Source organism: Sinocyclocheilus grahami, unplaced genomic scaffold (genome assembly GCF_001515645.1).
Source record: "Sinocyclocheilus grahami isolate Dianchi unplaced genomic scaffold, SAMN03320097.WGS_v1.1 scaffold1070.1, whole genome shotgun sequence".
NCBI lineage: Eukaryota > Metazoa > Chordata > Actinopteri > Cypriniformes > Cyprinidae > Sinocyclocheilus > Sinocyclocheilus grahami.
Genome location: NW_015506249.1, coordinates 208,599 through 234,253, shown reverse-complemented (window position 1 = coordinate 234,253; position 25,655 = coordinate 208,599). Strand labels below are relative to the sequence as shown.

At 39.7% G+C, this 25,655-nt stretch overlaps 1 protein-coding gene across 12 annotated transcripts in view; it reads left to right on the top strand.

The window, feature by feature from the left end:
• The window catches only part of myo9b (myosin IXB), a 56,231-nt gene extending 34,811 nt beyond the window's left edge, over nucleotides 1-21,420 (top strand). Inside the window, exons 5-43 of one of the 12 annotated variants that reach the window (XR_001606499.1) lie at nucleotides 402-501; nucleotides 1,186-1,286; nucleotides 1,656-1,785; nucleotides 3,341-3,430; nucleotides 3,515-3,631; nucleotides 3,718-3,852; nucleotides 3,953-4,074; nucleotides 4,165-4,306; nucleotides 5,723-5,918; nucleotides 6,192-6,267; nucleotides 7,087-7,179; nucleotides 7,909-8,022; nucleotides 8,849-8,888; nucleotides 10,846-10,962; nucleotides 11,493-11,573; nucleotides 11,726-11,836; nucleotides 11,928-12,047; nucleotides 12,148-12,297; nucleotides 12,373-12,530; nucleotides 12,645-13,694; nucleotides 13,790-13,853; nucleotides 14,851-14,972; nucleotides 15,646-15,752; nucleotides 15,840-16,018; nucleotides 16,215-16,322; nucleotides 16,484-16,654; nucleotides 16,777-16,818; nucleotides 16,907-17,018; nucleotides 17,095-17,168; nucleotides 17,257-17,449; nucleotides 17,590-17,718; nucleotides 17,797-17,902; nucleotides 17,989-18,120; nucleotides 18,205-18,328; nucleotides 18,551-18,598; nucleotides 19,333-19,448; nucleotides 19,527-19,666; nucleotides 19,759-19,820; nucleotides 20,107-20,116. Coding sequence is in view for 10 of the 12 variants with exons in the window: in XM_016251775.1 (XP_016107261.1) it covers nucleotides 402-501; nucleotides 1,186-1,286; nucleotides 1,656-1,785; nucleotides 3,341-3,430; nucleotides 3,515-3,631; nucleotides 3,718-3,852; nucleotides 3,953-4,074; nucleotides 4,165-4,306; nucleotides 5,723-5,918; nucleotides 6,192-6,267; nucleotides 7,087-7,179; nucleotides 7,909-8,022; nucleotides 8,849-8,888; nucleotides 10,846-10,962; nucleotides 11,493-11,573; nucleotides 11,726-11,836; nucleotides 11,928-12,047; nucleotides 12,148-12,297; nucleotides 12,373-12,530; nucleotides 12,645-13,694; nucleotides 13,790-13,853; nucleotides 14,851-14,972; nucleotides 15,646-15,752; nucleotides 15,840-16,018; nucleotides 16,215-16,322; nucleotides 16,484-16,654; nucleotides 16,777-16,818; nucleotides 16,907-17,018; nucleotides 17,095-17,168; nucleotides 17,257-17,449; nucleotides 17,590-17,718; nucleotides 17,797-17,902; nucleotides 17,989-18,120; nucleotides 18,205-18,328; nucleotides 18,551-18,598; nucleotides 19,333-19,448; nucleotides 19,527-19,654; nucleotides 19,986-20,410 (5,623 nt within the window). In the remaining 2 variants the exon portion in view is untranslated. Of the gene's footprint in view, nucleotides 1-401; nucleotides 502-1,185; nucleotides 1,287-1,655; nucleotides 1,786-3,340; nucleotides 3,431-3,514; nucleotides 3,632-3,717; nucleotides 3,853-3,952; nucleotides 4,075-4,164; nucleotides 4,307-5,722; nucleotides 5,919-6,191; nucleotides 6,268-7,086; nucleotides 7,180-7,908; nucleotides 8,023-8,848; nucleotides 8,889-10,845; nucleotides 10,963-11,492; nucleotides 11,574-11,725; nucleotides 11,837-11,927; nucleotides 12,048-12,147; nucleotides 12,298-12,372; nucleotides 12,531-12,644; nucleotides 13,695-13,789; nucleotides 13,854-14,850; nucleotides 14,973-15,645; nucleotides 15,753-15,839; nucleotides 16,019-16,214; nucleotides 16,323-16,483; nucleotides 16,655-16,776; nucleotides 16,819-16,906; nucleotides 17,019-17,094; nucleotides 17,169-17,256; nucleotides 17,450-17,589; nucleotides 17,719-17,796; nucleotides 17,903-17,988; nucleotides 18,121-18,204; nucleotides 18,329-18,550; nucleotides 18,599-19,332; nucleotides 19,449-19,526; nucleotides 19,667-19,758; nucleotides 19,821-19,985 lie in introns of all 12 variants that reach the window. The other 11 variants (XR_001606498.1, XM_016251781.1, XM_016251780.1 and 8 more) reach the window with 11 other exon arrangements.
• Nucleotides 21,421-25,655: the final 4,235 nt, after the last annotated feature.

Here is a 25,655-nt window from a genome sequence, read left to right as displayed (position 1 = left end):
TATATTATATTGATATATGTTTTTTTTGGGGGGGGGGGGCTATTTTAATTTAAATCAGCATAAGTAAATCGTACCATGCTTTATGAATTAACTGATTTGTTCAAATGATTCATGTAAATGAAATGGTCCAAAAACAAGATATCACCTTCTTCAAATTTAATATATAAATATCAAAATTTACTATATAAGTAAATACATTTTTTGTGGGAAAAAAGTGTATTACAGTGTACATTTTAATTTAAATCTGGATAAATAAAATCGTACCATGCTTTATGAATTATTCAAATGATATAACTGATTTGTTCAAATGATTCATGTAAATGAATCGGTTTCAAAAACAAGTATAATTACCTGACTTTTATTAGATTTCATTAAATCATAGTTTTTTCTTCCCCACGCAGGAACTACCACGTGTTTTACTATCTGCTGGTGGGTGCGTCGGAGGATGAGCAGCGCGAATTCAGACTCCTGCAGCCAGAAGAATACTTCTACCTCAAACAGGTGAACGATCCCATATACACATGAGATATATATATGTATATGTATATGTATGTGTGTGTGTGTGTGTGTGTGTGTGTGTGTGTGTGTGTACACAAACTAGTGCTGGGCAACGATTAATCAGAATGAATCAGAATCAGAATGAGCTTTATTGCCAGGTATGTTTACACATACGAGGAATTAGTTTTCGTGACAGAAGCTTCCACAGTGTAACAGAATGACAGTGACAGAATAAAAAATAAAAATAAGTAAAAAAATATCACATCCAAAATAATTGTTTTTGTGTACATAGTATATGTGTGTATACTGTGTATGTTTATTATGTATAAATACACACACATGCATGTATATATTTAAGAAAAATATGTGATGTTTATGTATTTAATATATTTATATATAAAATAAATTATATGAATTTAAATATATTAGTGCTGTCAAAGGATTAATCGCGATCGCATCCAAAATAAATCGTTGCCCAGCACTAATACAAATGATCGCTTTACAAGTAAAACCGCTTTCTTATCCCTCATTAACAGTGTTTACTAGAGATGCACCAAAATTTCGTCCGCCGTTTCGGTTGCGGTTTCTGCCCAGAATTTTAATTTTGGTGCATCCCTAGTGTTTACTGATACTAAAATAGCTTATGCACAAATACTGCATAGAAATTGCAACGGTTTTTGTTTGCAGCAAAACTTTACGATTGAAGATGCGGACGATCTTCGGCACGACTTCGAGCGACTGCAGCAGGCTATGGAGATGGTCGGCTTCCTGCCGACCACCAAGAGACAGTGAGTCAAACCGTTAGGACAAATGTCTTCAGACTGGTTGAAGAAGGAAATGAAGTATCTTCGGTTGCGGTTTCTGCCCAGAATTTTAATTTTGGTGCATCCCTAGTGTTTACTGATACTAAAATAGCTTATGCACAAATACTGCATAGAAATTGCAACGGTTTTTGTTTGCAGCAAAACTTTACAATTGAAGATGCGGACGATCTTCGGCACGACTTCGAGCGACTGCAGCAGGCGATGGAGATGGTCGGCTTCCTGCCGACCACCAAGAGACAGTGAGTCAAACCGTTAGGACAAATGTCTTCAGACTGGTTGAAGAAGGAAATGAAGTATCTGAGACGTTTGGGTTGTTTGTTGCTTTCCTCGTAGGATATTCTCTGTCCTGTCGGCCATCTTGTATCTGGGTAACGTGACGTACAGTCAGAAGTCGTCCGGCAGAGAGGAGGGTCTGGATGTGGGGCCGCCGGAGGTGCTTTCCACACTCTCAGACCTGCTAAAGGTAAATGCATTTCCAAAACGTACCACCAGGGACGTGATTTTTACATATTTATGCAGATTTCTGTATTTTCTGACCGGAGCCAGATCGGACGTGCTGAACTCTTGTCATATTATCACAACTATTCAGTGTTTTCAACCATATAATGCTTATTTTAGGTTTCAGGCATTTAAATACACATAAGTACTAGCAAAACCATATGTTTACAGTTTATAAAATGCACGCCGATGTCTGTGGAAACGGCAATAATGATCCTTGCAAATATATTCTGACGACATGTTTTATTGATATCATATACACATTGTGTAGGTAACTATAACGTTTACTATACTCTTCTCCCAGTTCCCCAGAGACTTACTTTAACGTGTTTCAGGAGGAGAGGATAAATTTGTGTTAATCCCACAGCTCGCATTTAGCGAGAACTAACATGGAGTGCCCATCACCCGCTATAGATCAACTAACACGGTCGATATAAAAGTGTTTAAACTACAAATACATTTACTTGCATATATTTCAGAATCGGAATATCAGATGTTTCATAATATAGTGAGTATGTTTATGAATATTAATAATAAAAAAAGGAAAAATGAAATAAAGGCGATAGATCTGTCATACAGCGCTATTGTGTCACATGACAAGCATGACGCATCTCCATGGAAACAGTAAAGTCAGCTAATATATATTTTAAACTAATGTGTGAAAAATTTTAAATACATGTTTAATGCTTGGATACCTTCCTAAATTTGTAATGATGAAATCCGCTAAAATAAAAGCTGAATATCTGTATTTATTTTATTAAATATTATTATTGTTGTTGTAATTACTATCATTATTATTGTAATTGCTATAATTATTAAATGCTTTATTTTTTATAATATTTTGTAGTTACTCCAATAGTAATATTTCTTTATTGATTATATTTTATTATGTAAATAAAATAAAAATATTTATAAAAATATATATTTTTAATCATTTTTATTTAATAATAATTTCATTTAATAATGATTATTATTATTTTCTTTTCATATATTTTATCTATATATTGTTTTATTTTTAATATTATTGTTTTTATTATTATTGTTGTTGTTGTTATTATTTTTATTATTATTGAATCTTATTTTTTATTTTACAGTTAAATACTATTATTGCAACAGAAGTGTGTTTTTATTTGTTTGAATGTAATTAAAATAATAAAATAAATATATAAAAACATTAATAAAATGTTAAAAAATAATAATTATTATTTTATATATTGTTTTATTTTATTTTGTTGTTATTGTTGTTGTTTTTACTATTCTTTTATTTTATAGTATTATTGCACTACTGATAAATATTTATGTATTATGTATTAATAAAATAAAAAATATTAAGTAGTAGTATTTATACTATATTATTGTTATTATTATTGTGTTGACCTACTGAATGGGGAAAACAGATTTTCCTTAATTTTTGTCTTTAGTTGATCACATGATTTCATGCTTTTGCGCATGGTTTTCATGCTGTAGTTTGTTGGATATTTTGAATGTCACTTCACAAATGATGTGCTGTTTTCGTCCAGGTTAAGGAGGAGCTGTTGGTGGAGGCTCTTACCAAAAGGAAAACGGTGACCGTAAACGACAAGCTGATTCTGCCCTACAGCCACAGCGAGGTGCGCTAGAGCCGTCCTCTTTCATATGCCGCTTTTAGCAGAGCATCCAGGTGTTCTGTAGCTAAACGAGTGTCGTTTGTGCAGGCGATCACCGCTCGAGACTCCATGGCCAAGTCACTGTACAGCGCCCTGTTCGACTGGATCGTCCTGCGCATCAATCACGCGCTGCTTAATAAGAGAGACATGGAGGAGTCCGTTTCGGTAAGATGAATGAAACCGCAACGATCAGAATCTGCGTTAAAGATGTTCAAGGTCTCGATAATCATGTGGTTTCTCCATTATTTCAGTGTTTATCTATTGGTGTGCTTGATATCTTCGGCTTCGAAGACTTTGAGACCAACAGCTTTGAACAGTTCTGCATCAACTACGCCAACGAGCAGCTTCAGTATTACTTCAACCAGCACATCTTTAAACTTGAACAGGTTAGTGGGGTGGTTTGCATGGGCGCAACCTCCAAAAGTCTTCATTTACTCTTATTTTTAGTGGCGATTTGATCACAATGTGTGTTTCGTGTGCCTGCAGGAGGAGTATCAGGCCGAGGGCATCACCTGGCACAACATCGACTACACCGATAACGTCGGCTGTATTCACCTCATCAGCAAGAAGCCCACTGGACTCCTCTATTTACTTGATGAGGAGAGCAAGTAAGACCGTTCATCTTATTTTTACTTATTTTTTTAAAGCATAAATTAGTACCAATTTTTGTGCTTATACTCCATATTTTTTCCTTATAGCTTTCCTCACGCCACTGATAAAACCTTGCTGGCCAAGTTCAAACAGCAGCACCAACAGAACCATTACTTTGTGGCGACTCCAGTGTTGGAGCCGGCCTTCGTCATCCTCCATTTTGCTGGGAAGGTCAAATACCAGATTAAGGTAAAAGCAACTGAGTATAAGAATGATAAATGTTTAATTATTTTTTTAAGTGGAAAATAAATTTTTTATTTTATTTTAATAAAATATGTCTGACACAATTAGTTGTTAAACTTTTTAAAGAATAATTAATATTTTAATATTTATTTGAATTATTATAATTTTTTTGGCCAGGCTAAATAATAAAAATAAATTTAGTTTGATCTTTACAAAATGACTGTAATGGCACAAAGTATTAATTGCTACGGTCATAAAAAATAACTTATTGTATATGTTAGTCAGTTAAATAGTTAGTTAGGTCAGGCCAAATAATGAAAATAAAAGTTTTGTTGATGTTTACAAATTGATGTTAATGACACAGTAAAATTTGAATCTTAAAGTTATAATAAAAAATAATGTATTATATATGTTACTGTTTTATACATTAATATTTATTGATTTATTGATTTATTTAGGTCAGGCCAAATAATGAAAATAAAAATGTTGTTGATGTTTACAAAATTCCTTTAATGACACATTAAATATTTGTAAAATTAGTATCTTAAAGGTATAATAAAAAGTAATTAATTAGATATGTTACTATTTTACAATAGTTAACCCCTGTTCACACCAAGAACGATAAGTATAAAGATAACGATATTAGCGTCCACACCAGCGAACAATATCGTCTGTTTATTCTAAGCGCACGCACGTCTGCCGCTTTAAATTCTCGAGCTCGTTACAGCAGGATGGATTCTGATTGGCTGTCGTTTTTTTTATCGTTCATCAGCTGGAGAAAAATCTTTTTGAAAGTGATTCCAATGATATCGTTTCTCTTTGTCTTTATCGTTATAGTTGTGGTGTCGCTATTCTTTAATATTGAGAACGACTTTTAGAACTATATCTTTATCATTAGCTTTATAGTTATCGTCCTTGGTGTGAACGGGCCTTTAGTATTTACAAACTGCCTTTAATGAAACACAAAAAAATAAAAATGGAAAGAATTTATTGTATATGTTAATATTTAATGCATTATTATTTTATTTGTGTTTTTTTGGGGGGTTGGTGGGGGTCAGGCCAAATAATGAAAATAAAAGGTTGTTGATGTTTACTGCTTGCCTTTAATGATATAAAGTAAAATAATTTATAGTTAGAGTTATAATAAAAATAACGTATTGTTTATAAATATAAATATTTATATATTTTTTATTTTGTGAGGCAAAAATCATGAAAATAACATGTTGTTGATGTTTACAAAATGCCTTTAATGACGCATAGTAAAAATTATTAAAGTTTGCTTAAATAAAAATTATTCTTTCTAAATATATAAATTAAAAATAAATATAAATTTTTATTATAATTTAATATATTACTATTTATTATTTAAATGTATTTAAAACAAAAGTTTTGTACAATGACTCACTTTGTGCATATTAACAGGATTTCCGTGAGAAGAACACGGATCACATGCGTCCGGATATTGTGGCTCTCTTGCGGAGCAGCGACCGAGCTTATGTCCGGCAGCTGATCGGGATGGACCCGGTTGCGATGTTCCGGTGGGGAATCCTGCGTGCCACCGTCCGCGCTTTGGCCGCCTTCAATGAGGCCGGCCGTCGCTGGGCAGCCAAGACTGCGGGTAACCCATGCAGCTTTAAGCATTAGTTTCCAGATTAGCCCAAAACTTTGGATTTTCATGGTCTAAGAAGGTGTTATTTATAGCCTGCACATGAGAAAGCTGCCCAGTGACGCAAACAGTCATATTTAGAAGGATTTCAGAATGATTAGGCTAAGAAGGGATCATAAAAATAAGAGAGTAAGATTGTTTGCGAGGCGTTTTGGGTGGGGTGTCGCCCGGGATGTTGAAATCACGCCGTCAACGCTGTTTGTGTTTGTGTGTTTGGATGTACAGGTGTGGTCAGACCAAACTCCAGAGTTCCTCTAGGAGAGCTACAGAGATCCAACATGCCCATTGAGAGGATGTACCGGTAAGCTTTGGACTCAGGCTACTGTGGCTAGAAAAGAGAGAGAGAGAGTGGAAGTATTATGAGGAACTTGATCTCTTCCTGTCCTTTCGTTGCCTTTGTGTGGCAGGTGATCATGTGACCATGCTCTCTCCACAAAGGCACATTGCAGGCCGATTCTCACAGTAATCTCATGCGCTAAGTCCCATTTATGCAAATACCAAATTTATAATGAAAACATGTCCAGGTCACATTTCATCTCAAAATCCAAAGAAGAAAATAGGAAAATATATTTTGCATGGAGAAAATGAAACAAAGCTTTAAAGCTTTTTCTGAAAAAGTAGACAAATGCACAAAAAATAAACATTTTATTTATTTAAATACTGCTATTTTAATCATTTTATGTGAATCACAATTGGTTAAAGTCAAAGAACAAATGCAATTTAAATTATATTATTTTTCTCACATTTCAGTAATGAAGACTGGGTGGGATGTGCTTAGTTGCCACTAAAGTATCATAATGCCAACGTTTTATAGTCTTGTTTTTATAATTTTATGCAAAATGTAATTTCTTACTTTCATTTCATTTTACGTTGAAATATGTCCCCGGACATGTTCCTGACAGATATTGTGTGGAAATTATCAAGTTAATAAATGTACTTGTTCCTGCAGTGTCCCTTTGTGTTTTCTCTGGTGTTTGTCAAGGGTTTCCCCTCAGTTACTGACCTCTGATCAGTTTCACTAAAGTTTAACCCATACGGTCAATAAAGCTGGTCATAGATCAGCACCTGCTGGTGGCGTTCGCCCTCGAGTGACTGTGTGTGTGGTGTTTATTTTCTACAGCCACGCTCCTATGCTTGATTTCTCCTTTGATCATTCAGAGGAGCGCCCTCTAGAGGCTTTTGAGGACATCTTTTCTAGTTATGAGAGTAAGAAGTAAGTGGACTTGAGCAGAACATTGAGGTCAGACAGGGAGAGCTTGGCGGCTTGGGAAGGCTGGGTTTCTGGTATTCTGAGCAAACTCAAATACCACATTCAGATGTTCGCAGAATCCAGAAGCTAGCGCTTTTCTCTCTTTATGTGATCAAAGGGCAAGCCAGAGTTTGCATTTAACCTGGTTTGTTCAAGGAAATCCACAATCCACAACATACACTCATAAATCCCAGTCGGGACCTTGTGAGGTTTATTACCTCGAAGTACTCCCAAGTGGGACAGAAACCATAAAGCGTCCTTTATTAATGAAGTGAGTTCACTTCCTGGTTTGTTGACGCACTATTAGCAGTGCGTCCCCAGCCCCCAGTGCCAATCGTACCTGTTTGACCTCCTGTTCTGATCCGAGTGGTAAGTGAACCAGTGCATGAGTCCAGGTCTTTGCTGAGTGGGGTGCCTACCCCTGTTTTAACACCCCGTCAGGTCAAAACAGCATGGGTTCACCACTGAAGCTTGAAGGAATAGTTCACCAAATTAAGGGCCTGTTCGAATTTAACACACTTGCCTGCATTTGTTCATTGTACGTGATTCCTTTTTGTGGTGGAGGGTGTATCCTTTCACGAAAGTCGGTTAACAACATTGGTGTTGGGTTCCTGTACTTTCCCTTCCCTGTTCAACTCACCTCACCTCACTCCCTCTGTCTCCTCCCCCTACCTTTTCACCGGGCTGAATCAGGGAGATGCATGTCCAAATCATCAACTCCATTAAGGACTTGCAGTTGGATGGGGAAGATCCACGTAAGCTGCTGCAGTCCTGGGGTCGCCTGCGGTTCCCGCGCCACGTCCTCCAGTGAGTTTGACCGCTGACTCCCCTCTGGCTCGGAATGGATGGGTCCACCTTGCTGACCCTTCATGCCTTGACATCATCGGTTGGCATTGAAGCCAATGCTTGAGGCCCTTTGCTAAGCTTTGTTCTGAAACGTTTCCTACTCCCAAACTTTCCCAAATATGCACCGTTACTTATCAGCTCGCCTTGTGATTTACTGTTTAACCGCCCTAACCCTGCACTAATAACATCCAAGTATGCCAATTATTTTTAGATGGCTCCCTAGTGGTATATGTTAGAGGAATGCAGAGTTTATGAGCCGAAAGCAGTGTGATCTTCATTAGCGCTCGAGCTCGGAATGGTATCCACATGCTAACATGCTGCATGAACTTATATGAAACCCACCCATTGAGTCTGTAATGTTTTATGAGCTGTGGAAAGCTTCAGAAATGTTGCTTATGTAGACCACAGACATTGAATACACTTGTCCTCTAAATTAGGAATGCCATAGATTAGTTGTGTATTAATAAAAATGTCCATCATTACTCTCTCCCACGATGTTATCTCCTCCGAAACCCTGATCTCTTTTATGGTGTATACATGCTAGATTTAACCCCAGAGAACACTGCGAATCCATGGATTTCAATAGGGATGTTAAACGAATGTGGACCCGGCTTTTTCTACACTTTTGCGTAAACAAATCTTGTGCGTTCTTTGTAAAATGCTTCTCAAGTGCGTAGGTTCGCTCACGTTGTACAAGCCAACGCATGACTCACTCTACTAACACGTAATATCCCATGGCTTCTTATCTCAACAAACCATAAACCCTCCTCTTCCTCCTTCCCTACAGGAAAAACAAGAACCCCAAGACCAAGCAACTCATTCCTAAGGTAAAGCTCTCGCTTGCTGAAATGATCTAACTGCATATTTAAATGAATTCTGTCTAGGTGTTTGACTTTCAAGATGCTGCAAGTGGTTTCTGCTGGTTTTGTAACTTCCACTGGTATAGGTAGTGTCAGCTTATGTTAAGGGGGACATAATTTAGGGGAAGTCGTGGCCTAATAGTTAGAGAATCGGACTCGTAACTCAAAGGTTGCGGGTTCGAGTCTCGTACCGGCAGGGATTGTAGGTGGGGGGAGTGAATGTACAGCGCTCTCTCCCACCTTCAATACCACGACTGAGGTGCCCTTGAGTAAGGCACCGAACCCCCAACTGCTCCCCGGGTGCCGCAGCATAAATGGCTGCCCACTGCTCCGGGTGTGTGTTCACGGTGTGTGTGTGTTCACTGCTGTGTGTGTGCACTTTGGATGGGATAAATGCAGAGCACTAATTCTGAGTATGGGTCACCATACTTGGCCACATGTCACGTCACTAACACACACAGTTTCGCCCAATCTTATTTTAATCTTGAGTACCTATGGAGTAGGATTGCATCCTTCACATATCCAAAGAGTCTTTAGTTTTATCAAATTTATAAAAGAAAGATACAGCTTTACGATTCTCTCCAAAAACAGTCGAGCTCCTGGAGGCGTGCTGTGGGCGGAGCTAAAGAGTCATGAGCACTTGTGCGCCAATTGCCAACAAAACACAGAAATTTGATGCAGTTTTACTTAACGCTGTGGTTCCGAATCATGACTGGGATCTTTTATCGCATGGACTGCTCCATCTTTCAGTATCAAACAATGTGCAAATCCATCGTCGAACTGGGCCTTGTTTATAAAACTTTCATAACCAAAATGATGGGAACAAACACATTTGTGAAACTCCGTTGCTGCCCCGGAAAAACAAACTGCATCCATGTTTCACGTAACGCTGGGTTCTTTGGGAGCTGAACGAGGTTACCTCACAACCAAAAACACACTTCTCTGGAGACATTCTTCTCAAGCAAGTCCTGTGCAGCGCTGCCGACAACATTGGCATGCTCTTGCTCTCGCTCTGGGGTGCGTTTCCCAAAAACAACTATGGTCGCAAGTTCCGTCGTTACCAATAGAGTTCAATGGAACTAACGACCATAGTTAGCCAATGTTGCTTTTGGGAAACGCACCCCAGGTTGACATGTGCGTGCACACGCTCTTCCGGGAGAACTTCCCATATAAGGAATTCTGCCTTTCATGGCGTCATGAAGAGCCATGCTCCAAAAAACGTTCAGAAATTTGTACGAACCTGCAGGGAGTGTATTTGGCACAGAAATACTCCGTCATACATCCGAATTGTTTTTTTTAACTTTTGGCCATGTTTACCATGAGAACTCTTTAACAGTGTAAATAATTCAGAATGCATGAAATAGCATTAGACCCCCCTTTAACATCAGCATGGTCAAGATTGTTGGGCTAGAAGATCCAAATCAACCCTGCCGTTGCAAAAATGTTGGCATGCAAACTGAAAGCCATAGCCTACTCTGCAAACTTTATAAAACTCAAAGATAGTTAATAGTAATTAATCATTATTATGTAGTGCTTAGAAACTGTTAAATTGTAGGCTGTTTAAGGTTTCAGCACAAAATTTCAGCTTGGTTTGTAAATATAGGATTGGCACCATAAAAGTGTAATGTAACCAGTATTAATCTGAACAATTGAAAAGAATCACTTACAGCACCTTTAACTTGTTAGCATTTGCAGCACAGCTGGTACATTTCCATCACCATTGGTGAAAGTGTAAAGTTTAGCCACGATTGTTTATGACTTTCCGTTACATGTGCAGTGCTGGGTAAATGTTTTGAAGACTTTACTGCTGTAGCTTAGGCTGGAATGAGATTTTCCATGTCATCATGTATCCATGGCATTCATGTGGCAAAATAAAGTTTCTTTGTGTGAGAGATTGACTTTCTGTTTTTGTGTGTTTGGGCAGAACCTGTTGGACTCTCGTTCGCTGAAGTTTGTAGTGGGCCTCCATGACCACACCACCAAGTCTTTACTTCATCTGCACAAGAAGAAACGTCCTCCCAGCATCAGTGCCCAGTTTCAAGTAAAAAAAAAAAAGCTATATTAGATTAGCATGGCTGTTCATGCCAATTTGGTGATTCTGATTAAAAACAAATGCAATGTTCCAGAACCTAGTAGAGGCATTGTAAGGCATCATAATCACTAATTTAATATATTTCATCAAGTATATTTCATTTAGTGCTTAAAATTATTGATACAATAGTTCAGTCTAAATAGAAAATAGTATTTTAGCCAATATTTGTTTGCAGTGCATTTTTACGTTTAGAGTTACATGCTGTTAGCTTGGCGACATGCTAAAATCAAACTATTGTGGTCTGCATGAGAAGAGCTGTTTGTGTATCTGCTTTTATAGCAAGTAGACTGAAAGGAATAACATACATTTCACTAGGTTTTGCAACAGTTAAAAACTCTATTTTAAGCACTAATATTTCAAATGTTAGCATCAGGGAATGCTATGAATATTATACTCCAGTGGTCTAATTGGCCAAAGGCATCATTTGTGGTTTTCTACTTGTCTTCCACTCAATATTATGATTTTTCTCTATCTTGTAGACATCTCTTAGTAAGCTTCTGGAAACGCTAGGGAAGGCGGAACCATTTTTCATCCGATGCCTCCGTTCTAATGCTGAGAAGGTGTATATGAAACGTCATTGTTCAAGTTGATCTTGATTTTAAGTTCATCAATCTATTTCTTTTTCATGTAGATTCCTGGTCTTGTTTTGAACTGTTCATCTATGCGCAAAATCTTTGATATGAGATGTAATTTTTTTTCTTCTGATGTTCAGAAGGAAATGTGTTTTGATGAAGCACTCGTTGTGCAGCAGCTGCGGTACACAGGCATGTTGGAAACAGTGCGCATCAGACGGTCAGGTTATGGAGCCAAATACACCTTTCAGGTAATGACCTAATGAACCGCTAACCCTAAAAATGTATCTGAGTGTGTAATTTGGTTGTCCGAAAAAACAAAGCTGGTTTTCTGTATTATAGGAGTTTACTGAGCAGTTTCGTGTGTTGCTGCCAAAGAAGGCTAAGTCCCTGGAGGACATATCATCTCTATTGCACAGGCTTGGCTTTGACCACACTACCTACCAGATTGGGAAAACCAAGGTCGGCATTTTTCCTAGGAACCCTATAGGGGGTTTAATCGACAACTTTTCTAGTTTTGGTCTTTTGAACTGTTATCTCTGGTAACGTTTTTTTTCTACAGGTGTATCTCAAAGAGCTCGAAAGGCAAAAGCTTCAGGACATCCTCCACAAGGACGTCATGTGCAAAATAATTTTCTTGCAGCGCTGGTTTAGAGCTAAAATGCAGAGGATGGAGTTTATTAGAATGAGAGAGGCAGCCATCTTAATCCAGGTATGTCAAAATTGGTTTTGTGTTTGGGCAGTATTCTTGCAGTCTGATATTTGATTTGATTGACTTTGTATGCAGCGCTCATGGCGCAGCTACCGCAAAGAGAAGTTCTACCAAGCAGCGGTTCTGATCCAGTCAGCATGGCGAGGTTCCAAACAGAGAGCTGAATATCGAAAAACACAAGCATCTGTCACAAAGATACAGGCACTTGCAAGAGGGCATTCGGCTCGCAAACGGTATAGACATCACACAAATTAACAAGAAATCGAAAGCAAATGTATTTACTTTCATAATGCACATTGTTGGCTTATTGGGCATGATTTGGTAAGTTTTGGATTGGGTCTTGTTAGGTACTACTCCCTAAAGGAAGAGAAGAGGAAAAGAGAGGAAGAGGAAGCTCAGAAAAGAAAAGAGGCAGCTCGACGAGCCAAGGAGGCAGAAGAGGCCGCTAGGCGAGCTAAAGAGGCTGAGGAGGCAGCCAGACGAAGAAGAGAGGAAGAAGAGGCAGCCAGGCGTGCCAGAGAGGAAGAGGAAGCAGCTAGAAGACAGAAAGAGCAAGAAGAAGAGGCAGCTCGGCTTGCTTTAGAGGCTGAGCGGAAGGCTGCAGAGCAGCAGGAGAAGACGCCACTACAACAACTAATGGCACCAGGCAAGCAGTCTGACGATGTGGAGACACTAGTGCTGGAGCGCAATAAGGCTCCTGTGGATGTTGAGATTGAAGGTAAGGGCAGGGCCCAAGTTGATGTCTCAAAAGACCAAAATCGTTCTGAGAAGGTTCCTCAAGTGGAGGCTGGTCCTCACCCTGAGGTTAAAGAACACCAGAAGCAAAAGGAAAATGGATCTTCTGCACATCCCAGAGAGGAAGGTACACATGCTAAACCCATGTCTCCTGAAATCCCAACTGGACAAAGCCAAAACAGAGCTCCTTTGCTCTCCAAACTTCCAGCATACAGAAGTCAGGAGAAACGGGAGCTTAGGAGACAACGTGGCCTAGAGCACAACCAGAGAGAAAGTGAACGAGCAGCTTCGGCTGGAAAAGACGATACTTCCTTCAAGAGCAAAACTCCAGAGAGTCCAGGAAAAGCAGATGGCAAGTTGAAGGAACGGTCCGACAGCAAAGAGTTGGATCAGTACACCTTTGTGGCTTGGAAAGTAGACAAGACGAAGAGGGATGCCAAAGATGTCTCACCTGACCTTGTTCGACCTTCCACCTTACCCTTAGACATCCCTACTTCAGGACCTGGAAGAAACGGCTACACTGACCCGTCCATCGCCGCTCAACCTGCTCTTGCCAAAGAAGAGGCCAACAGGAAAAAAGAACCATCAAGAAGCAACACTCAGCCAGAAAACCTCATAGCAGGACCCCGCAGTCTGGAGGACAGGCACATCAAAACTCTCCAGTATGGTTTCTTATGTTCTCCTTCTTGTATATCTTTTTTCATCTCCTTATATGATTCTGACAATATCTTCTATCTGGTTTTCCCAACTTTACCAGGAATCGTGGGATCTCTATGTCACTAGACGATGTGTCCAAAATAGGTTTGGGCGGTACATCACAGGTAACGTTGACTTGATTTTAACTTAACACAATGGTAAACATGAAGGAATACATTGATTTTTGTGCCTTGAAGTTTGTTTGACTGGTTAAGTTCCACTGCACGCTTCCCATTGGTATGCAACCAGACAATCTGCTGTTCTCATTACATTTGGTAATTTAGTATTGTTATTTAAACAGTTGCTTGAGTTTTAGTGATCATGCTTCTCTGGCTGATTCAGGGCAAACCTCGTCAAAGACGCAGGCCACGGCTCGCACTTGCACGTATATGTTTGCCCATTAAAAGTGTTGAAATGGAGGATGCAGAGTACTGGACTTTTCCTTTGCCCCCCATGAGTCCATTCGAGGTGGTGTATTGCAGCCTTAAATTAGATGCTGTCCTGGGATCTGTGGTGTGGGGGCTGCTGGTGGATTAACCGCTTGGAATCCTGGGAGGGGTTGCAGATATCTTTAACTTGTGCTAAGGAAAAATAAATTATACTGCTGCAGAGTGAAGGCCTTTAGTCTGTTTGTTATCCAATATGCACAGTTTTCAGACGCACTTGCAGAATTTCAAATACTGTGTTGTACTGACCTATTGTCATGCCAACACAGTAGCTCTTGCTCTGATTGGCTAAAACTTCCTTCACTGTGAATTCTGAAAGCTCAATGGCCTTTAAAACGGGACTTACGGAATAACAAACTGAAATCTCAAAATGCAATGGCAGACAATTCCTGGTTTATTTCTTCTGTTTTTCCAACCATTCTTGATTCTTTTTCAAGAAAATAATGATTGTACTTTTTAATTACTCAGTTTGGGATAAATAAAGGGAGGCATTGACCCACTTCAGCTTCCTTTAAGGTGTTATCTACACAGGAAGAAGGAACTTTCTCCTTGTCAGTTTGACAGGCTACTCATTATGCCATTGTTACCTAATCAGCAGAAACGGTTATGTTACTGTACACTACACTTGTGCTGCATAAAACTAAAACATTTGCTGTGTTCATAAATTTTGGTGTAGACACATTCCAGCACTGAGGTTGGTCCTGATAGATCGAAGGCCAGCACATTGAAGGAAAAAGTTCATGACACTCAAAGCCTGCAAGATGCATCACCACCTGTCCAGCCGTCGACCCCAGAGAGGTACTGTCCAACTTACCGGTGTTACCAGTTTAACTCCCTCATGTTATAGTCAAACTGTTGCTTAGCCCAGAAAAAAAACAGATTGTAGAAGAAAGTCATTTTTAACGTCCTCTGCAGCATCCCTTGAGAATGTTATGCATACTTGCATTGTGTTATGACTTGCATTTTTGACACATTTCATAATGCAACAATACATGAAATTGAGCATAGCTAAAAACTTACTTTCACATATTTGCATAGAGTATGTTTCAGGCCTTATCTGCAAGACTGTCTATCTCAAAAATAAAGAGCTTATTGACTCATCCAACACTATGAACCCCAATGCACAGTCTTATCTGTACTAGAATGTGGTCACACAGGAAATCTGACTCATTGGGACTCATGGGAAAGTACAGCCCCTGGCTTACATCAGCAGTGCCTACACTTACGTCTGACTCCTGGCATAGGTTACAGAATCCCATATATAGATGCAAAGCATCTGCTATGAGAGAAGGGAGATTCCTGAAATTCCATAATCTGTGTGAAGGTGTGCAATCTGTGTGTTTTGACAGTGAAATCCCTTGCCTAATGGGATCTCCCAGCACGCTATGCTTCTGTTTTGCTTGGATATTAATAATAAAATACAAAACTCGCTACAACTAACTTTATGTAATGGTGCATTTTTCTACAATAGGACAGCAGGGTTTTTCAGAAAGATCCTGAAGAAGCGTCCACATAAAGAAGCTCACACCCCAGAAGATGGAGACCTGAGCCTAGCTTCCTATTTGGATCAAAAAGAAGGTACATACTGCAAAGACAGCATGTGGTTATTTTAGATTATAATACTTTTCCTTCATTTATTGTTTTTTTTGTTATTGTTTTTGATAGCCACTTCTCCATCACGCTCGCACAATTCAAAGCTTCATGCGAGTCGACCCGCTCGGACACCCAGCATCATGATCAGTCACTCAACAACTCGGGCTTCTGAACAATGTAACTCATCGCTGAACCGTGTGATCACCAATGCGAATGAGCTACGCCACCTTGATGAGTTCCTGGGAAATCAGGTGTGAAGAATGGATAGGACTACAAGATATTCAACTTTTTAAAGTTGATTGTGTGGTTACACATAATTGATGCAAGTGTGACTGTACTGACTGTACAAAAAAACCTGTTAGACGTGTTAAATCGTGTCTATAATGTATGCAATTTCTGACAAGCTTTGCATTCTCTCAGACTTATTCTTTCACTTATGCGGTGTAGGTGAACGATCTACGCTCACGGGGAAAGCAGCTTTCAGGAACAGAGCACATCTTCATTACTGCCACTATGCAGTTTAGAGAAAACATCAAGGGGATGTACTCATTCTCTGTGAGTAGATTTAATGCAACACTCTGTATAACACTTCTGTATAAGCTGTGTCCTATCCAGCTGTGATGCAACATGAATTTGTTGGCCTGCTAGGTCAAGTTGCATTGTGGGCATTAAAAGAAACTTGTAGTTCATGTTATTCATTTCTTCTTCACCAACAGAAACCACAAATTGGGTATAAGGCTTTGATGAATAGCTACCACAAAAAAGTTATCAGTCTAGCAGGAGAAAAGCAGAAGGGTGAGGTACCACTGGTGGTCAATCTCTTCCAGTCAGTTCTGGATGGCTTTATCAGAGCGGAGATCAAAAAAGAAGAGGCCGAACCAGCCAAGGTAAAAGTTCATACATGCCCCGTTACCCTCTAGACTTAATTATCTGATGAAAATGGCAGTTGTTATTAATAACTTGAATGCATGTAATCCTTTTGACTTAACTTGGGTAAAATCTGTTTTAGCTACCCAAAAGTCGCAAGATGAGAAGAAAGAAGGATAAGAGCGTAAGTATCTCTGTCCAACAGTCCATCCATTCATATTGACTCTGCCTTGTGAATTGTGAAGAAATTTACACATTTTGTCTGGATTTAGTTGGAGAATCCATTGGACCATGTGTTTACACACTACCAAGTCAACATCATGCAGTCTTGTGATCAGTGCACCTCCTACATCTGGGGTATGGAGAAGGCCTACATGTGCAGTTGTAAGTTGATGCGTCTCCTATTCATTTGCCTTCATTCAGACTGAGAACATTGTATGATGATTCATTTTTGTTTCAGATTGCAAAATGGTTTGCCATAAGAAGTGCATTTGTAAAATCGTCATAGGCTGCTCTACGTTCTGCTCCAAGAAGGTAAGAATCCAATCTTCTAAGCATTCTGGAGAAGCGGTCATTTCGAAATCTTGTTCAATTGGTCAACCTTTGTGTGCTGTGGGTCTAGTGTGATGATGAGCCTGGATCACAACACTTCGGTGTGCGCGTGTGCCACCTGGTCAACAACAAGACCCCTGTGCCAATTGTGCTGGAGATAATGCTGGAACACGTGGAAATGAACGGACTGTACACAGAGGGCATTTACAGGAAGTCCGGCTCAGCCAATCGCATGAAGGAGCTACACCAGTTGTTGGAAGCAGGTGAGCCATCATGGATATTTCCAGAGCTCAATGGCACATTGGGAAGACAACCTCTCTGTCTCTGACTTTTTTGTAGCTTAACCTGCCAACTCTGATAACTTTGTTAAATAACCTTGTGTAATGACTGCATGTTTGTGTAGGCCCAGAGAATGTTTGTCTTGAGGATTACCCCATCCATGCCGTCACTGGCCTGGTCAAACAGTGGCTAAGGGAGTTGCCTGAACCTCTCATGACGTTCACGCACTACAATGACTTCCTCCGTGCAATAGGTTGGTCCCCACAACGCCATTCTCCTGACCTTTTGGTAGCCCTTAGATATGCTGTAACTCTTTTGTTGTCGTTCATAGAACTGCCTGAGAAGCAAGAGCAATTGCAAGCCATTTACAATGTTTTGGAACAGCTTCCAACAGCCAACTTCAACACCTTGGAGAGACTCGTTTTCCATCTTGTCAGGTACAGATGAGTACATGCAGTCCGTAACAAATGCTGTTGGTGCAAAACCATGTAGCCGTCGAGGTAACGATCTGGTGTCATTTCAGGGTTGCGAAGGAGGAGAAGAGCAATCGGATGACGCCAAACTCTCTGGCCATCGTTTTTGCTCCCTGCATTCTCCGCTGTCCGGACAGCGCCGACCCGCTCATGAGCATGAAAGATGTCGCCAAAACCACCACGTAAGGACTTCATGTCCACACTGCAAGTTAGAGAGCTCTTTTAAAGTGAATGAAGTCTCAAGACTGAACCTTTACTTTCCTCAGTTGTGTGGAGATGCTACTTAAGGAACAAATACGGAGATACAATGAGAGAATGGAGGAGATCGAGCAGCTGGAATACGCTGAGGCACTGGCTGTCAATCAGCTCAAGCTAAAAAGACAAAACACGGTACACTTGACCTTCCTCGACTTACCTGTCCTTTAGCAGAAAGTCTTCTAGCATTGCTGTATCATTATTTGAAAGTGGTTTGTTTCCAGATGCCTGTGAAAAATGTCCATATTTTGCCTCCTGAACAATCACTTTTTCCAACAGTCCGCAACCTTCCACAAGGCACCTACAGAGAGTAATTTTCGCAACACTTTTTTGCTTCTCGTTTTTATGTTTCTGTAGTGCTGGCATTTACCTCTCAGATTTATCACTCCTTACAAAGAAGTAGCGGTACGTATGTCCCTGTGGTATTGTGAACCCCAGTAGTTTGGCATGTTCATGCATCCAGTGTGCATGCAGTGTACAAGTCATGCCTCACTAACACTAACTCAATCCACTGCATGTGTTAGTGTTATTTTAGATCTGTAGACATTTAGACCTGTAGACAAGGGTGTCGGGTGGATGTCGGTGTAGATGTGTGCTGGTTTTGGGGGGTCATTGCCGTGAATGGCATGAATTTCAAAGCTACGCAAAGTAAATAGCTGAATATTAAACAATAGGGGCATTCTGTGATGTTTTTTGTTTGTATAAATACAGACAATAATGCAGAAAGATAAGCAGTCAGGTTTGACTGTTAATCTTTGTTTTTGACCTCTACAAACCTTTGAAACTCATGCCATGGAAACTCCACAATGAAATATAACATCCATCCAAGTGGTTGAAATTCTTTCCCAGTAGAACTTTTCTCTTCCTCCAGACTTGACTCACCTTTGAAACATCTCTAGCACTCCTCATTTTCACTCCACAAGGGATTGTTGTGCCACACTTGAAGAATTGCAACTTCCTCCTTTTTACTTCATAGACTAACCACATGGGGGGCAGACTTGAGTCCAATGAAAATGTTTAGTACTGTAGTCCCTTCACTGAAGAACCTCTCTGTGTTTCCTTTTTTGAGGCAACACGGGAAATAGCTTGAATCTGTCGAACTCATCTTGAGTTGAAGTTTGTATCTGTTTGGAGTCTAGGTTCGGGAGAAGCCAGCTTCCGACCTTTGTGCTGTACCGGAGAATGAGCCCCTGGATTCAGATACAGAAGCCGAGCGAAGCCTGATGGAGCGGATCAAGTCCATCAAGCAGGAAAAGTATGTAAATGTAGAAGAAATCTCACAAGTAGTCTCAGGACCACACTCTTGAATGCCTTTTTGTGGTTTATGTTCCAGAGAGGACCTTGCCTGCAGGCTACCTGAACTAGAACAGCCCGGTTCTGACCAGGAGAACCTGGACTCAGAGGCATCTGTCAGCTCTGAGAGCCTTTTGGACGAGCGAGCGGTCTGTTCGGACACGGAAGGTCAGTATTAAGGTACATACTCCCTTTGTTTTGGACCAGTCCTTTGTTTTTCCTCTGCAGTAGTCACCCATGTGTGGGTCCTGTCCTTGTTGTGTGTGGCGCAGGTCTGGATGGGATGCTCCTGGCACATTTAAAGAGGGTGGCGGTGCCATCCGCTCTGTAGCAGGTTGTGATCTCATCTAACCCAAGTGTTTGTTATGTGCATGGTTGCGGTGATGGAATAAGACACTGCATGTTGTCTTTCTTTCATGACTGTTGGTGGCATGTCTTAGGTTCAGCTTTGGGCTTTCTCCTGCTTCGGGGGTTGATTGGTTCTGTTTCCCTATTGTAGGACAAACAATCGTAGTGCCAAGATTATCCAAACCAGCTTGCCTTCCTAAGTCTGTCACCCTGGCCCAAGGAGGCATCACATGGGCTGATGGCCCCTCTCTTCCTTCACTGTCTTCTCCCAGGCTTCAGCTCCAGCGTCGCCACCCTATCATCCCCAAAACGGTCAAGCTGCCCCCAGGAGTCTTGTGCCACCCGGCTGTACAGTCCCTCCCTCCCCGCAAAGCCCAGTCCCTCACCCTCGTCCAGCGGCGCGAGCAGCCCGGCCGCCGCAAAGACAGCATCCAGTCCCTCTACATCACCGCTGGAACAGAGCTCCTCTTCCCGCCCTCGCCTACAACCTCAGCCACCTCCAGTGCACAGGAGCTCCAGACCTCCTCCCGACGTTTCTCGGACCCGGACATTGCTTTCGTAAAGGACGAGGTTTGACGTGCAAAGCTGCCTGCTCTTGAAAGAACAATTCGATTGGTTGTTGTCATGGGTGCTGACTGCTTGCCCCGGTCGTAGTGACTGATAAAGAGAATTGTCTCACCTTGCACTTTTCCATACTAATAATATATTGGATTTTTAAAGAGACTTTTTTTAAGACTCAGATTTGTGTTGTGTTGACGTGTCAATGCTTGATTTTTTTTTGTGACTTTTTTTAGCATCAAGAAAACAGTCTTGCACCTTTTGTGTCTTTAACGAACAGGAAAAAAACAATTCCACCATGAGGAGTGATACCTTGATGGTGTTTTGTGGATGGAGTTATTTGTACAGCCAAGGCTTCGTTCATCTTAAATGGACTTTTAAGCTGTAGATCCTCTATCAATTCCTGCACAAGAACTCAATGGACAAGTTTTGACTGTAGGAGGAAGGATCCAGCACTAGCCACTTTCCTCTTGGACCAGAATGCCATAACCGAATGCAATTTTCCAGAATAACTCAGAACTCTCATTTTTTTCATTTTGATAAACGATATGACACTTTGGATCTGCGTGGATGTCTATTCAGAATAGGTTTGTGTAGGACTAAATACAGTTAGTGGCCAAGCCATTGTGTTTAATACTAAAGTCAAGAGTTACGAATGCTGTTGAAAAGTATGGAACGAATGCCAGCTGGATGTCTATGATGTAAATTACGTTTTGCATCACGAGGACCGTATGTGCCTACTAGTATCGCTGTTTTTGAGTCCTCAGTGACAATGTTTTTTTGCATTTAATGGAGAAATGAAACCAATTATTTTCCTACAATACAGTTTGTACTGGCCGCAAACCTGTGTGCTTTTCCTGCTTATTACCCATAATTCTTTCTGGCTTCCTTTTTGCTCCAGAGGTACCATTGACCAGCTATTCTTTCTTTTCTTGTTCTACAATAATCTTAAATATCACCTTTAAATGAATGAGGACAGAACATCAATTTATGAACACACAAATTGTTCATTCATTATAGATTTCTTATAAATCGTGTTTTATTATGAAACAAGTGTTTTTAGTTGTCATTTTAATACAAAATTCAGTTGCCGTGGGTAGTGTGAAAAAGATCAGTAGTGTAATTCATTTATGTTACAAACAAGCAACACACAGGCCGTTTCTCAAACGGAAGGCTGCATCCCCCGGAGGTCGCATTTGTAGGCTGCATACGTCATAAAGAAGATCTTATTTTAGAATATTAACAGTTATAAATTTGACCATTATTCTTAGTTAAGCGTAAATTGTTGTAATATGCTTATGACTCGCGAATGTAATGCTTGGGTAACTGAAATAAACCAGGCTTGATGACGTATGCAGCCTGCAAATGCGACCTCCGGAGGATGCAGCCTTCCCTTTGAGAAATGGCCAAAAATGAGTGCCTCTCCAGTCTGAATGTTATGTTATCAGATATATATCTGTGAATCAGTGGTCTAGTTTGCTCTGTGCTCCAGTGACAATAAGAATGTCCAGAAAGGCCTGTTCAAATAAAGTGCAGAATCAATCCGGATAAAGCTATTAGGAGGTGCAGAGTCCTTCCCAGCCTTATTCCTGTACCATGGCTTCTTATTTGAACTGCTGCATATTTGGGTAATGGTAGTTCTGTTAAAGCAAAATAAAAAAGTATATATATATATATACACAAGTATAAAAATTTGAAGTAAATCCTCATAAAACTATGAATATGCAGTGAGCAAAATGTGTGCACTGTCTGGCACGCAAAAATATAACACTGTAGAACATATTTAGAACTAGTCTGATTAGATTACAAGCACACAGAAACTTAAAATGCATAACATTAGGAGATTTTACAACACACCTTTGACCACCAGTTGTGTGCTGTGATCAAGTCCCAGAGCTGGGACAAAGCAGAGATACGTTCCTCCATCAGAGAGCTGGAGATCGGTGAGTCTGAGAAAGACATGACCTTTCTTATGTAAAACTTCTGTTCTGTTCTTGTATGCTGGGTCTTGTTCCTTTACAGAAACTTTCCCATGGATAATATCGAATACATTCCTGGTGTCGTTGTGTCTCCAGTGGACTGTCAGCTGTTTTTCTTCAAGCACAATACGTCTGTGACTGCACTTCAAGATGACAGAGCTTCCTTCAGTGCCTTCAACTACCTGATGCAGAGAGGCTAGAAAACATGACTTCTTCAGTTTCACATAACTTATTTCGTTCAAAGCTTGAAACCACGACTGCTTTTTAAATTTCTAAGTCTGTAATCAAAATTAAAGGGTGACACTGATCATGTGACTCTTCGAACAGTCAGATTTTCATCCGTGACCCCCGCCGTCATAAATGTGTGACTTGTTGCAAGTTGAATTGTTTTCATCTTCTCAGTAAGCAGTTTCTGAAGTTAGCAATGTTTAAAGGACAATGTTTTCTATAAGCTGAAAGAAGCTGATCTGTTTCTTTCCATTGCCCATTGCTCATTTTCTTATAAAGTTTTTTTTAAATTAGTAATTTATTTATACATGAATTGTGTTTTTAAAAGGACAATTCAATTCGATTTTCAGTTCAGCACATAATCATACAAACAACCAGCACATATTTCTTAAAAAATGTGTGCTCTTTGCATGGAAGAAGGTCCAAACAAATATATGAAATCTAGCTTAAGTAGCATGAAAATAAAATACAACTTACAAATCTGTACAAAATGTTTTATATTTATTTTAAAATATTTTATACATACAGATATAAAAAGCCTGAAAATATTAAACGATTACAGTTGATCTGATTTTAAGCAGCAAGCTATAATCATCTGGTAATGTATTTTCTTACCCCAGATTCCCTTTTTCTTTGGAAAACTAAATAGCCTGCTGTTTGTTTATTATATAGCCTATAGACCAGGTTTATGCTGGTCCTTTTGCTGGTTTATGCTGGTCATGTGCTGGCAAAGGACCAGCATAAACCAGCAAAGGACCAGCTTAAACCAGCAAAGGACCAGCATAAACCAGCAAAGGACCAGCATAAACCAGCAAAGGACCAGCATAAACCAGCAAAGGACCAGCTTAAACCAGCAAAGGACCAGCATAAACCAGCAAAGGACCAGCATAAACCAGGGTCATTCTGACCTATTGGCAGCGTTTTTTCAACAGGGATAGGTTTGTAAACATTCAGGATGCGCACGCATCATGGTTGCAGAAAACCCGGGAGAGATAGCCTTTACGGCTAGAGAATTTCACGGATATGGTACAAAATAATTAGGTTTAAAAATATTATAAATTATATTGATTAGATGTCATTTTCTAAATGTTCTCCGCATATTACAAGAGCTTGTCACCCAGCGATAAACACTGTTATTCAACGAAATTGAGGTTAGAGAGTGGGATAGTCTTACAGATCCGAAACAGGGATGATGGTTTTTGTGGGCGGAGCCTATCTGGAGGCAGAAAATTAGGGTTGTCAAGCAGCAGTCTATGGAGCCATGGAATAAAAGAATTTTAAAAAGGTAAATTTGGTTTTATATTTCAAAATTCTGACTTTATTCTCGCAATTCCGAGATTATATCTCACAATTCTAATAAGGAAAAACAACTCGTCATTCTTTCTTTTCCCCTCGGCTCTTCTGGCTTTTTCCCTCAGATTTGACAAACGTACTATTTTTGAGTTAAGTCGATTTATAAAGTCCGAATTAGGAGATATAAACTTGCATTTGCGAGAAAAAAAGTCAGAATTGTGAGATTAAATGAATAAATGTTATGTAAAAATGTTAATAGTAAGGTTTAAATTAAGCGTTAGCGTTAGTTCTGGCAGGTCACGTGAGTCAAGCTTGCATCAGCTGACTCTCAGCTGATCACATCTACCTATAGGAATACGACACCTATCACGGCATTCAAGCTCTATTCAGTATTATTCAGCAGCTTTTCAGCTTGCTCCGGAGCAAATTACCCTCCTCCATCCCCAGCTCCTCCTTTCGCCACAGTCAGCACTTGGCTTTCTGATATTCCTTGTTAATCAGACTCCTTTATCTTGAATAAAGTGTTACACTTAAATATCATTAAGTACATTAATGATATCTGCCTTGTTCTGTTCTGTTAACCCTGGGGGGGTTATTATTGCTGCTCTCCCTGCTCATTCATGACAGGCTGCATGGATGGGCAGGGAGTTTTTTTTGCCCAGAACAGAACCATACCGCCAAACCAAACTTTATGCTAAGTATCTATCATTCTGACGATAGTGGTCCTGACAGAACGACGTTTACAGTAAGTATGCAGTCGAATTTATGCTTTAAAAGTAGAGTAATCATAGCAGTTTTCATCCGTACTCTTGCAAAGGTTGTTTGAAACATGCTGTTATTTTTTGTTTTTCCGCTAGATGACACTAAGTGCAGAACATGCCTACCCTAGATTTAATGGCATGTATAATATTACAACATTTCAAACAAACGTGGCAACATGTAGGCCTACCAATAAAAATGTGACAATGTTGTGGCCTGACATTCATGAACAATACCTTTTTTTTCAGGAACACAAGAAATTGATATAGATGAATAGCTATCATTTCTGCATATATATATATATATATATATATATCTTGAATAAAGTGTTACACTTAAATATCATTAAGTACATTAATGATATCTGCCTTGTTCTGTTCTGTTAACCCTAGGGGAGTTATTATTGCTGCTCTCCCTGCTCATTCATGACAGGCTGCATGGATGGGCAGGGAGTTTTTTGACCAGAACAGAACCATACCGCCAAACCAAACTTTATGCTAAGTCTCTATCATTTTGACGAAAGTGGTCCTGACAGAAATAATATTTCATGCTGTAACTGTAGGGCTAATACATATATATATATCTTCATTTTAAAGTTGAGAAAATAGCAAAAGAACTGTACTGCAATTCCACCTAATGTCCACATGAGGTTGATATGACACTAATTTTACACATGGGAAATTTACGTTAAAATCACATGTGAAACCTATACTTGGAATTTTTTCATTGTATAATTGTGTTAAAATCTTTCCCATATAAAATCTATGAGATTACATTTGAAACCCATCAAAAATCTCATAATGGAATCAACGACCTAAACAAATGACATAGAACCCAATGTGAAAGCTGTAATTTGATGTGATTGACTGAGGCAGCCAGGGTGCATGATATATGATCTGACAGATAGAATTCAAAGCAGTGTCAGATACTCTGTTTTCAAGATATCATTTTATTAACACAGAGATGCCTGTCACTCATTTGTACAAGTATGGGATGCTCCACAA